Source organism: Mirounga angustirostris, unplaced genomic scaffold, assembly GCF_029215605.1.
Source record: "Mirounga angustirostris isolate CCGP_5_RB_7025 unplaced genomic scaffold, mMirAng1.0.hap1 SCAF_1, whole genome shotgun sequence".
Classification (NCBI taxonomy): domain Eukaryota; kingdom Metazoa; phylum Chordata; class Mammalia; order Carnivora; family Phocidae; genus Mirounga; species Mirounga angustirostris.
This window is the reverse complement of record NW_026991709.1, coordinates 213,654,747-213,667,523: the sequence shown is the minus strand read 5'-3', so window position 1 is coordinate 213,667,523 and position 12,777 is coordinate 213,654,747. Positions and strand designations below refer to the sequence as shown.

The 12,777-nt window shown below is 59.1% G+C and overlaps 1 protein-coding gene across 1 annotated transcript; it reads right to left on the bottom strand.

Annotated features, from left to right (window-relative positions):
- Window positions 1–4,646: 4,646 nt before the first annotated feature.
- On the bottom strand, window positions 4,647–12,777 carry TLE5 (TLE family member 5, transcriptional modulator). The gene is made up of 7 exons (XM_045863378.3): window positions 12,571–12,777; window positions 11,350–11,447; window positions 9,028–9,091; window positions 7,682–7,726; window positions 7,000–7,062; window positions 5,619–5,693; window positions 4,647–5,535 (listed from the first exon to the last, which is right to left on the bottom strand). Exons 1-7 carry the CDS (start codon window positions 12,595–12,597, stop codon window positions 5,314–5,316), a joined length of 594 nt encoding a protein of 197 aa, XP_045719334.1. The 5' UTR covers window positions 12,598–12,777; the 3' UTR covers window positions 4,647–5,313.

The following is a 12,777-nucleotide window of genomic DNA, read 5'->3' as shown; positions in this document are numbered from 1 at the left end:
TCCTGGCTGTGTACTCTTGGGCAAGTCACTACCTGTCTCGAGCCTCAGTTTCTTTATTTGCAAATTGGTCCTTCCTTTCCAGGTCTTTTCATGAAGTACCTGAGAGATGGGGCGCCTGGCTGGCTCAGTCGGAAAAGCATGTGACTCTTGATCCCTGGGCTGGTAGGTGTGAGCCCCACGTTCGGTGCAGAGATGAATAACAATAAATAAATAAATGTCAAAAAAAAAGAAGAAGAAGAAGAAGGAATTAACAGAGACTAGTCCAAACCTTTAGCCAAGGTTGGGACCGTAACGGAAGTTCAGATCGTAGCTGTTTATGATTTCTATTATCCTTATGACTCGCTTGGCCTTCCTGATTATTTCTGGTTGCTCCTAGTGGGGCCAAGAGCTCCTTTAGCTGTGGCCAGGTGACCTGCCATGGCATGGCGCTGCCTTGTTTTGTGGCCTTGACAATTTGCTGCAGTTTTGCGGTCTGCAAAATGGGCAGAGTGACGTCATTTACAGGTCCCCGACTCCACCATCGGCCGGGCTTCTTTCTGCTTCTCCCCCAAGACTGTGTCCAAGCTGCCAACACCCAGAGGACTCAGGAAGGAGGAAGGCAGCAGGTGTACCTGGCCAGCCTGGACTGTGGCCATTTCATGCATCATGCGGGGAGTTCCAGCTCAAACCAGAAGGAGGAGGGAGAGGGCTAGCTCTCTGGGGCTGGGGTGCTCTCAGACCCAGGAGTCAGTGGAGGTACAGAGGGGTGTATGGGGACAGGGGCTGGGTCCGGCTCAGACCACTGGGGCCTGTGGGATTCTCCAACACTGAGGACATTAGGACCATTGTATGGACAGGAAATGGAGGCACAGAGTGGCCGGGCGGGGTGTGTGTGTGTGTGTGTGTGTGTGTGTGTGTGTGCTCACACCCCTGATGCATACAGATCCCCCTGCTAAAAAGACTCTTCTCTTCTCAAAAGGAGAGTGGTGGGAGAAGGGGAGGAGCTTTGGAGAAGGAGCAGGGACCCCCTGAAGGGATGGTGTCTGAGGGGGGGTGAGGTAGTCAGAAATGGGTGGGTTCATCCCATCCCCGCTGCTCCCCCGCTCCTCAAGTCCTGTGCCCAAAGAGCTAGGGGCATGGCCCTCCTCCCTCTCCTCCCTGGGCCCCCTCCTCGAGTTTCTCCGCCCCTCCCTCTCAGCTCCCTTCCCCCTCCCTAGTGTTTCTCCCGCGCTCCACCTTCCCTCCTCCCCATCCTCACCCTCCTCCCGTCCCCCTCTTACCTCCTTCCCCCCTCCTCTTCCTTCTCCCCCTAACCTCCTCCCCTCCCTTCCCTCCATTTTCTCCTCCTCCTCCTCTCCCCCCCGCTTCTGCCCAACCTCCTCCACCCCTCCATTCTCTCCTCCTCCCTACCCCTTCACCCCCTCTCTCGTCTTCCTCCTCCCTCTCCCCCCTCCTAGCCCCCTCCCTCCTCTCCCCACTCCCCCTGCATTCTCTCTCACCGCCCCCTCCTCTTCTCCTCCCTCCTCTCTTCAGCCCCCTGCACTCTCCCCTCCGCCCCCTCCGCCCCCTCCGCCCCCTCCTCCCGCCTCATTAGGCGCGGCCGCGGCGCGGGGCCCATTAGCGGATCAATTAGCCGAGGTCGCCGGCGGCGCGGTCGTTAAGCGCGGGAGGCCGCGGCGGGGAGGGGGCTCGGGAAGCGGCCCTTCTGCCCACCGGCTCCGCGGCCGCGATCGCGCACCCCCGAGACCTTCCCGTCATCCTGCCCCACCGGGGGCTCCTGGACCCTCCGCAAACCCTCGGGGGACCCAGCCCCGCAGGCGGGATTGGGGGGAGGGGCTCCGAGGCCCGGAGGAAGACCCCCGAGGTCACAGGCCTTCCGTGGCTGGGCAGGGCGCCCCTTCTCCGGAGAAGACCCCTGGTTTGGGGGTGCCGGGTTTGTGAACCCCCCCCCCCACGGCGCCCTTCATCTGCCAGCAACATCAGTAATAATAACATCAGCTGACAGCTTGTGAGCCCTTGCAGGCTTCCTGCTAATTCTCGGGAACAATTTCCCAGAAACTGAGGTCAGACAAGTGACTTCACTTGCCTCAAATCACTAGTTAGGGTCTGAGACGGGTACAAACTCAGGTCTGCCCTCAATAAATTTGCTAACATTTATTGAGTTGCTTCTATGAGCAAATTAAAAAAAAAAAAAAAAGGCAGCCAACACTCCCCATCCCTTGCTCTCTATCAACACATTCTGGATTTTCCTGGTTATCTGTCTATTCCAGCCAGAGGGCAGGAATTTATGTCTTCTGTGTCCCTGGGGCTCCGAGTAGGTCCCAATAAATGAATGAACGTGCGAGTCTCTGCTAGAAGCATTTCCACGGATTAAATAATATGATCTTCATAATAAGGGCTTGTTCTGAGATCCTACCCATTTTACAGATAGGGAATCCAAGATCCGAAGGGGTGAAGCCACTTGTCTAGACTATCCAGCTGTGAGAGCGAGAGCCAGGATTTAAATCGAGGCTGGAGGCCCCCATCATGCCTGTCTGGGCCTCAGTCTTCTCATCTTGCCAAGGGGCTGACAACCCTACCTCCCCTGGCCATGATTGCTGGGCCGCCTGGATTATTCCTTGCAACCATCATGTGACATATTAATATGTTGCTTGTGCGGGACCTGGGTGGAGGGGCCACAGACCCCTGCTTTGGGGTAGGGTCGGGGGAGGACTTGAGAAAACTGACATCTGGAAGTCTTGGAGGATTACTACCCTGGGAAGGGGGGAAAAAAGAGGGAGAACACTGTTCCAGACAGAGAGAACAGCACGTGCAAAGGCCTCTAGGCAAGGAACAGCAAGATGGTGCAGTCTGGCTGCAGCCTGCTGGAGTCATTGGAGGGGTGGGTAGTAGGACCAGCTGCCATGGAGGCCCCCCAAATCTATTTTTTATGATTTTTTTTTAAATTGTGAAATGTAACACACAAAAGAGGGCACAGATTGTAAGTGAACAATTTGATGATTACAGAGTGAACACACTCATGTCATCAGCCCCCAAGTTAAGAAATGGAACTTGAGCCCCCTCTGCCCCTCCCCCACCCTCTCCCAAGGGTGACCCCATGACACCTGACACTGTAGGTCACTTGGGCTTGATTTTGTTCCTTATATAAATGGAATCACTCTGTATTTACGCTTTTGTCCCTGGCTTTTGTTCAGTGTGCCTTGCGCAAGATGCGGGGTGTTGAGTCGAGTGGTGACTCGTACTTTTTTCGCACCTTTTCGTGGCTGCATTGTGTTTCCCAGGCATGATGATGTCACAGCTTAGCCATTCTGCTGTCGATGGGCAGTGGGTAGCTTCCGGTTGGGGGAAGTGGGGAGGAAGGACAGCAACTCTGAACACCCTTGTCCATGCCTTTGTGGAGGTTGGGAGCAGCTCGGCTCTGGGGGTGGGGACCCAGGAGGGGACTTGCTGGGTGCCAGATTGCCTTCCAGGTGGGTACAACACTTGGCATTGTAACATTTTCGCTCCCCAAGTGTCCTGGGTGAGTTTGGGTTTTCAGCACAAGGATAAATGCTAGGCAGGGAGGGACTCCCATCACACGGGCTTTTGAGAGGGCTTTTGAGAGGTGCCATGGCGGAGGGCTGGGACCCAGCGGGAGGCTGGTGGGACCACCCAATCATGCTCCCCCCTCCTCTCTTTCCTCAGGGACATGAGCCGTTTCCCCAGAGGTAATCCAGCCGCCCCCCCCCCCCCCCGTGCCCTTGGTCCACCTTGGGAACCTGCTAGATTGGGGGGCAGGTGAGAATTTTTTGGACTTCAAAAGCCCCCCAGGTGCCGGTCCCTGAGGGTAAGGAACTCTATGCTGCCCCACCCTGCCTCATCCTCAGCCTCGCCCCATATCCTGGGTGGGCAGCCTGAAGCCTCTTGGCCCAGGTGCCAGGTTCACTCTGGGAATCTCCTTTCCTTCTGGCTCCCTGGGTGGTCCAGCTGGGGCGTGGCAGGGAGACCTTCCAGAGGTCCTCCAAGGGTCAGGTTCAGCTGGGGGTGGTCCTGTGTTCTCAGATCTGGAAAAAGGGTCTCTGTGGGTATGCAACGGAGATGGATTCTACAGTCTCAAAATCTGTCTCTAAGAGAAAAGAACGCCACTTAGGAGCCCTCTGGCCTGGGGATCAGAAGTCAGCTCTGCTCAACTTCAAGCACCTGGGCCTGGCTGTGTGACCTACAGCCTCCAGCTGACCCTCTCTGGTCTATGCATCAAGTTGGGGAGACAGCCCACGCTGGCAAGCCGGACTCCCCCTCCCCCACCCACCCAACCCTCACTATCCCGTCCTGGAAGGAGGCGGGAGCTCAGTCGTGAGGGAAGCCCCCTCCTCCCGTGGGAAGGGGGGCACCGCCGCGGCCCCGCAACACAGAGGCAGGAACAAGGCAACCAACCTTCTCACATCTTTATTTGAAAGGCACAGCTAAGCCCACCCTCGATACAGCATTCTCCCTTCTCTCCGCAGCGATCAAACGACTGAACACAACAGAAGCTGACAGTCTAAAAGGCTATATACAGACACAGGTGTGGGTGTTGCTTGTTTTTTTAAAACATTTTTGTCTTTTTTTTTTTTTTAAATATCCCTTTTCTTAAAAGACAAGCTAGTATACTGGAAAAAGGAAAAAAATAAAATAAAAACCAAGACAACTTGAGTACCCTCATCTTTATTCGGGAAGGGGAGAAAGGGAATTCTGGGACGCCCGCCCCCCACTCCTCCCCCCTGCTCCTGGCTAAGCTCACTCTTTCTGCCCCCTCTCTGGCAGGCGCGGGGAGAGGACAGGTGGGCGTGGGCTCTGGAACTAGCAGAGGAGGTGAGTGAGGCGGGAGGGACGTGGGGTGCCCAGGGCAGGAAGGGGCAGCTAGCGTGGTGTCTGCATGCAGTGCAGGGTGGGAGGCTGGGGGCGTGCGCCCTGAGGGGCCCGGCGGGCCGGCGGTCAGGGGCACGGTTGCGGAACGGGGCAGTGCAGGGGTGCGGGGCTTCTGAGGCTTTGCTGTCTTCTGACCTGGCCTCCCATTTGTGCCTCCAGGCCTCAGCTTGCCTCCTGGGTGGAATGAGCAGGTGTCCGCCTGCTCAGGCTGCAGGGGAGGAGGAGGAGGGAGGAAGGAGAGGAGGAGGAGGAGGGAGGCCGGGAGCCGGGGGTGTGAGCGAAGCTAGGGGTGGCGCACAGGCAGGGCTAGGACCCCAGCAGGCGGCTACCATAAATACTACCAAGTTCAGCCAATCCCAAGCTATACTGTGTCTTGCGCTAAACATTCCTCTCTCTCCGTGTCTGTCTCCCCTTTGTCCCCCCCACCCTCCCCGACCCGGCCGCCCGCTAATCCGACTTCTCGCCGTCATCCTCCTGGTGGGTGTCACCGTCGTGCCCATTCTTGTCTTCCTTGGAGAGGTGGGCCTGGGAGCCCAGCGCGGACAGCGAGAGAAGGCCGGTGCCGGCGCTGACGGCGGGCAGCGCGGGCGGCTGCAGCCCCACAGGCAACGGGGTCAGGGGCAGGGCCAGAGCCTGCAGCTGGGACAGCTGATGGGCTTGGAGCTGCTGCTGCAGGGCAGACGGGAGGGAAGCATGAGCTGCCTGGCCCACCTGCCCGCCTACCTGCCCGCCCGCCCAAGACCCAGACGTACCCGGATGATGGAGTTCAGCTCAGGAGCGGTGACCTGCTTAGCCCTCTCGATGGCTCCCAAGACCTGCTGCTGGTGCTGGAAGGGGGGTGGGGTAAAGAGAGGAGCCAGGTGCTATATGCCCTGATCTCTGTGGGGGTTTGAGCCACAGAGCCCAGGGGAAGGCACCCCCCGCCATGGCTTTCCATCCCATCAGAAAACCCCTCCCCTCCAGCCGCTTCTGTTCACCAAGTGGGATTCGCAGAAGACCCGAAGGGGTTGGTGCCAGATACTTAAGAAAACGCCACTGGGTGAGTCTAAGAGAAACCCTGGATTGTGACCTATTCAATGCGATACGCCAAGAAGTAAATGTACAGTGCACAACCTGGCCAACTGTACAGGGAAGTCTTGATCCTAAGAGCTCACAGACTGTGCTCTGAGATCTGCTAACCCAAGCTCCTCTCCTTCTACAGCTGGGGAAGGCCCAGTGGATTCTGGCCGTGCTGGGGTATGAGTCTAGGTTCAGGGCAATCCCTCCCTGGGGCAATTTACCATCCAAACCCCAGCCCTCCCTACGAGTCCATCTCTCCTGCCATCAGATGCTACACTCTGCCAATCTCTCTTTCTGCCTTGCCTACCAGGAAGCCCCTGTCATGAAAGGAAAGCACAAGCCTAGGTCTTCAGGGCCCCAAGAACCCCCTTCTCTAGGGTTTTCATAGTGTCCTTCTGGAATTGTCCCTGAGCATGCAGGTCACCCGAAGGGCCCCAAGATAAAGTCAGGGATTAAAGAGGAAATGATGAAAGATCGACAGGAAACCTGGCAGAGAGCAGGAATGGCAGTGGTGGGGAATGCGGAGTGGGCCCCAAACCAAGAGTCTTAAAATCCCAAAAAGCAAAAGCAAGAGCTCAGCGCATGGCTCCCCAGGGTGCGTGTGTCCACGGGTCCATGTGTCCATCTGTGTTGCACCTGTGCGTGTCTGTCTGTCTGTCTGCATACATGAGCTGAATGCCTTCCCTGTACACACCCCCTCTGGTTTCTGGCCTGAGGCCACCCACAGGGCCTGGCAGACAAATCTCAAGAGGGTTAAAGGCAGAAGCAAAAAGGGAAAAAAAAAAATCTTGGTGTAGTCTTTGGCATATCTGACATTTTTACCCGTGAAATGACTCACTCAGGCTGGGAATTCCACAGCGGGCTGAGGCCCCTCCCTCCACCGCCCTGCACCCCTGGGGTTTCTCCAAGCTGGGGATTCTTCTGTGTCTGGGAGGTCCAGAGAGGGAGGGTGTGCACTCTGGGCATCCAACAGCTGCTGCCCCAGAGCATGGGGGGGCGGGGGGGGGCAGGCCCTGTGGCAAGTTCACGGTCCAACTACCACCTCCTCCCTGCAGCCCCCGGGGAGCCACTCACCTCTTGGGAAAGGTAGGGTAGGACCTGGGCACAAATCCCATTCAGCCTCTTGACGATTTCAGCCTGCAACACACAGAGGCTTCAGTCCAGGGCAGGCAGCAGGGGGCAGGTGCAGACCAGTCCCAGGAGGCCTGTGAGGTTCTACCCAAGAGGAGGCCAACTCTGCCCAGGGTCAGATCAACACCTCCAGACTATGGGCCCCCGGTCAGCAGCCAAGGTGGGATCTAAGGCTGGCTCTCAGCTCCGCAGCTAACAGGGAAGGCTCAGGACCGATTCCAGGCTGGGGGGGGGCTGGGGGGGGCTGGAGGGGGAGGGGCCAGGGCGCCACCAACATCATTACTTTTATGACATCCCTGATACCGGCCTACTCAGGGCACAGATGGCCAAAGCAAGGCCAGAGGGCAAGGGGCAATCCTGGGGTTCGCAGTGTGCTGGCTTGTCACCCTCCCCCACTGTCAGAAAGGGGAGTCAATGGGGTGGGGGGTGGTAGGTTGCGGGGGAGGTCTCTGCCTCTCCCCTCAGGGAGATAAACCTCCCAGGGAGCACTGAGAAGGAACAGGGGGAGGGGCTCAGAAGGTAACAGGATCAGGTATGGAGGCCTGATCAGACTTGGTGCGCAGCCAAGAGGCTGGGCCCACCTGTCTGGGGTTGCGGGGGGGGCGGCGGGGGGGGGCGGGCGTACCTGCTTGTGCATCTCAATGTTCAAGCCGTAGGACATCTCGTAGTACTGCATGGTTGGGAGACAGAGAGAAATGGGGTTGGGCTGGGGGGTGTGCCAGGGGGACAGACGGACACACACACACGGTGGGGAGCACGAGGGCAGGTGGGAGGCGCCCACACCGGGAGCAGAAGCCCAGGCACCTGGTGGAGCTGCTTGCCGGGAGCTGGGGGAGCTTCAGGGCCCCAGCCAGGCCTGGCTCCCCTGGTTTCTGGAAAAATTATCCAGCCCTCTCTCCAACACACATACATTCCAGGACTCCTAATCTTTTATCTTTATGTGTCTTGTCTGCGGGTGGCCCCAGACTCCAGGGAAGTTTGCCTTCCTGGGTATAAATAATCAGGATAAACAGAGCCTGCTGGGTCTGGCTCTGGGGTCAGTAGCCCCCCTCCTCACGCCCCAGATCTGACCCTGCCTCCTCCCCTCCTCTAAAGCCCCTCACGGCTCCCCATCATCCCTGGGGGTGGGGCAGGGGAAGCCAAGTTCATTCCCAGGACTTCCCATGGTTTCTTCTCCTCTGCCCAGCAAGCTCCTACTCATTCTTCAAGACCCTAGCTGCAATGCCCTATCCTCCATGTGGCCTTCCTCAGGCAGTGTGCCCCCCTCTGGAATCCCCCTGTCCTGGGTCGCTCCCTCTGCCCCAGCCCTCTAGGGCCAGGAGGGTCGGTGTCTGGCTCTGCCTCATCGACAGCCTGGGAGAGCTGGGCTCTGGGCTGGACCAAGGCAGGGGCTTTTTGATGTAGAAACTGCCACCTGGTGGGTAGGGATCCCAGCAAGTGATTCTGGCAAAGCGCAGAGACCGGGTCTCAGATGTCAGGCAAAGAATGCGGTGTCACCCCTTCCCTCCCTCCAACCTCAAAGGATGTCAGCTTCCTGCTTGAGCCCCCCCCCCCCCCCCCTGCCAGGAGTCCTCCTTCTGAAGCTTGGACAAGGAGGGGTTAAGGCTGGGATGCTGGAACTCTGGGGGCAGGGAGGGGAACTGTGGGGGCAGGGAGGGATCCGGCAGCTCCCCCAGCCAGTTCCTGGCTTTGGCTTACACAGCAGCAGCCTCCTCTGTTGCCAAGGACAGCCGGGGGACCTGGCAGGCCCAGGCTGCAACCCGGTGGTTTGGCACCTGGGCCAATGCCTGGGCCGGCAGCCAGGCCAGCAAGGCGGCCTCAGCCAGGCCCCAGGGGCCAGCTGAATGCAGAGCAGACCCCGAATCCTCGTCCATCCCCCAGGAGGTCGCCAGGGTTCAGGCAGCTGCCAGGGGTGGAGGAGGGTCTGGGGTCGCCCCTCCCCTGCCCTGCCCAACTGGGAGGCCAGCTTACCATCACATAATGACGCTGCATCTCTGACTTCTCGCTGGCCAGCTTGTCACATTCCAGCTTCAGGCTGAAAAAGAACAAGGGGAGAGGGACCAGGGGCTGGGCTGAGGTCCCCCACTGTGCGGGGGGCACCCAGAGCTTTGGTGGGGCAGAAGGACGTCCTCCTCTGTGAAGTTGGGGCAGAGGGGGGTGGAGCTCAGGCTCCCTAACTGTAAAACGAGGATCATGAAATCACCCTCATAGATCTGATGGCAGAGAAAGTAATGGGTAATAATATAGATAACAAAAGGCGGAGCAAACACACGGACTGTGGGTCAGCCAGGGACTCAAAGAAACTTTTCCCTGTCCGGAGACTCGATGAGATCGGTAATATTTGTGTCACCCTCATTTCATCGATGATGCAACGGATGCCCAGAGAGGTTGAGTAACGCTCAAGGTCACACAGCCAGAAAGCGGGCTTCAGAGGCCACAGTCCCGATCCCTGGGGAAAACTATCCAGCCAGGGAGGAAGGAACAGAAAACACAAAAGGGCAGAGAGGGTGGAGGGTGGAGGGCTGGCTGGCAGGGCTCTGGGTTGGACTCACCAAGGAATCTCAAAGGGGGCCCAGGCCCTCTTGTAAACCTTGCTTTCACTAGGGGGTAAAAGTTCCACTGCTGGGTAACAGAGATGGTGAGCCGGTTATCCACTGCCCTCTCTCAGGCTCTCCCAGCAGGGTTGAGCTTAGGGCATTTCTCAAAGCCCACCCACCCCTGTCCCCAGTGAGGAGGGCAGAGAAAGACCTAGAAAGCTGACAGCACAGACACAGGCCACATGCACTGGATTCAAAGTTCACCCTGCTCCCTTGATGCTGTGTGGCTCTAGGCAAACCCCTCTACCTCTCTGGGCCTTGGTCTCTGCATCGCCAAGTACCAAACTCCCAGGGTGGGGTGGTGAGAAGGAAATGGATTAAGACAAGAGAAGCTTCTGGAACAGTGCCTGGTATACAGTAAACACCCAATAAATGCTTGATCTTACGGTCCTCCCAGGAGCCTGGCGTTTCCCCCCACCAAACTGTGACTTGTACGCCCAGATTCAGAGATGAGCCATGGTTTGGGTGCCTATGCCCCCCACCCCCCCGGAGTTTGTTTTCTCTCATTTTCTTTAAAAAACGCTATTTGTTGACACCATTTAAAAAAACAAAACAAAACAGGCAATTTCACTCCAAACTCTGAATTTCTGGCCCTTCTTGAGGGTCTGGCAAATCTTGTGTGCACCCCCAATGTGGCAGGACCCCTCACTGTAGCCAGGCCTGCCAAGCCAAGTCCCTAAACGATCGGGGAACCAGAACAAAGTTGCTGGGGCCTGCCTTTCAATGGCCTGTGCTTCAGTTTCCCTGTCTGAAAAATGGGCACAATAACAGGAAAATGGGGAAGATTGAACAACAGGATGTCGGCTCAGTATTTAGCACGTGTGGAGCATGGAAAGTACCCCCAAAAGGTGAAGTTTTTGAAAATATATCTATACATCTATATCTATTTCTCTTCTTGGAGAAAACCCAGGATCCTTCTTGGAACACTTCTGTGCAGGCAAACTGAGGTCCAGAGAGGGCCCAAGGCCCTGCTGGGATTTGTGACAGTGACCAAAGACTCCCTTCTGATTCCCAGGCAAAGCCCCCCCCCCCCCTCTGTAACAGCGCCTTGACAATCTGCATTCTTCAACCCAGAGATTGGCTGCAAATCTCAGTTTGCCACTTCTCTGCTGTGCATCCCCAGAAAATCTCTAACCTCTCTGGGTTTAAATTTCTTTAACTGTGAGATGAAGATAGTACCAGGTCCTTCCCCTTAGATCCTGCACTTGGCAAGCCCCTTACAATGTTAGAACATTAAATTCTGGAGGAAGAGCCACCTTTGAGAATCTGTTAGGACGCTAGGAACTCCTTCTCCAAAACTAAGCAGAAAGAGATAGAACAGGCTACAGAATGTTTTCTTTTGGGAGAGGCGAGGTAGAGGATCCATCCCCCACCTTCTTGGGAGGTCTTTTATCCAAAGGGGATGGGGGTGGGGATGGGGAGAGGGACTCTGAAGCCACACAGATAGTTGAGTCTCTGGGCAAATAATTTAACTTTTTGTGCCTCAGTGTTCTTACCTGTGAAATGGGCTGTCTTGACGTCTACATGAGTTTAATATTAGAAAAGTGCTCACGACAGCGCCTACCACATATAGGACGCTCTCTACCTACATTTTTTTTTCAAATATATGTAAGTAGCAGTGGCCACAACCTTCCCTCCAGGCCTGGGTGGGGGGGCTCCACCATCCACCCTGCAGGGCCTCCGGCCCCCCGCTCACCTGTGGTACTGAGCCTGCAGCAGCTGAAACTCGTCTTTTATGCGGTCGCAGGAGTCTGAGGTGGTGAATTTGAGTTGCTGGGGTAGGTGAGACGAGCCCTGTGGGGAGGGGGGGCGGCCCCGGTCAGGGCCAGGCGGGGCGGGGCGACCCCCGAGGCAGCCGGCCCGGCGGCGCAGCTGCAGCGCACCCCCCCCCCCCCGCCCCACTTCCCGGGCCCGTGTTTACAGCCCTGGCGCGGCCCCCGCCCTCGCTTCCTGCCCCCGCCTCTCCCGGGGGAAGGCGAGGGGGTGGGTGCGCCCGGAGCCGCCTCGTTCCCCGCCACCCCCAGGCTGTGGGGGTGCGTTTTAAGGTCCGCCCTTGGTGGGGGGCAGCGTGCGCCCTCTGCCGCCCCTCCAATGCGCCGTGGGGGGGGTGTGCACATCCGAGAGCCCCAACTGCCTCTGCGAGGGGGGAGAAGGAGTCCTGGAGTCCCCCTCCCCAAGTTGGTGGGGGCGCAAGTCCTCCTTGCAAAGTCCCTTTGGGGAAGGGGCCTCTCCCAGCGCCCGAAATTACCCGGGGGGGCCCTCCACCCCAGATTCCCAGCACCCTTCTTCCCCGCCACGCTCTTCCGGGAGGGGTGCGCCTCGGATTCCCCCCCAATCCCAGGCCCCAAAACCAGCCCCGGTGCTCGAGGTGCCCGGTGGGGCTCCCCGGGTGCCCCAGGCCCGAGGCCAAGGCCATCCGAGGCCCGCCTGGCTGGGTTGGGGTGGAGGGGGGGGGAAGCATGCCCCACGGGCTGGGGGAGGGGGGAATCCGGGCCGGGAGCTAGAGGGGACCGGGTCTAGGAACTAGGGGGAGAAACCGGGTCGGGAGCTGGGAGAGAGACCCGGACCTCCGGGGGTGTGGGGGGAGCCTGGGTGGTGGGGGCGGGGGAGTAGCTCTGGGCCGGGAGCTGGAGGGGACCCGGCCCAGGAGTTGGGGGAGGCGCCGAGCAGGGAGCTGGCTGGGGGGGGTAGTGGGGGGAGAACGGCCCGGCCGGGAACCCGGTGGGGGGGGACGGATGGCCCGTCTGGGAACTGGGGTGCCAGGCGCCGATCTGGGGGAGGTGCGCGGGGCCGGGCCCCGGGCGGGGGTGGGGAGGAATGGCCCGCATGAGAACTGGGGGTGCCAGGCGCGGACCTGGGGGATGCCGGGCCCGGGGCCGGGGGTGGGGGAGGCGCCGGGCCGGCGGGCCCCGCTTACCGAATGCCTGCTTTGTGGAAACATCATGTCAGTCGCGGCGGGGGGCGCGGGCTGCGCCCGGGCTGTGCGCCCCGGCTCGGGAGGCTCGGGGCGCCGGGCGGCCGCGCCTTTGTCCCGGCGCCGATCGGCAGCTCCCGGGGCCGCCGCCGCCGCCGCCTCCCGCGCCCGGCCTCGCCCGCTTCCTGCGCCCCCTCCCCGCGCGCCCGG

Coding starts and splice junctions, on each gene's coding strand:
- TLE5 (XM_045863378.3), bottom strand. CDS start 12,597: ATGATGTTTCCACAAAGCAGGCATTCG. Junction 5,694..6,999: donor TACCCTACCTTTCCCAAGAG/GTGAGTGGCTCC, acceptor CCCCCCTTCCAG/CACCAGCAGCAGGTCTTGGG. Junction 5,536..5,618: donor AGCTGAACTCCATCATCCGG/GTACGTCTGGGT, acceptor TCTGCCCTGCAG/CAGCAGCTCCAAGCCCATCA.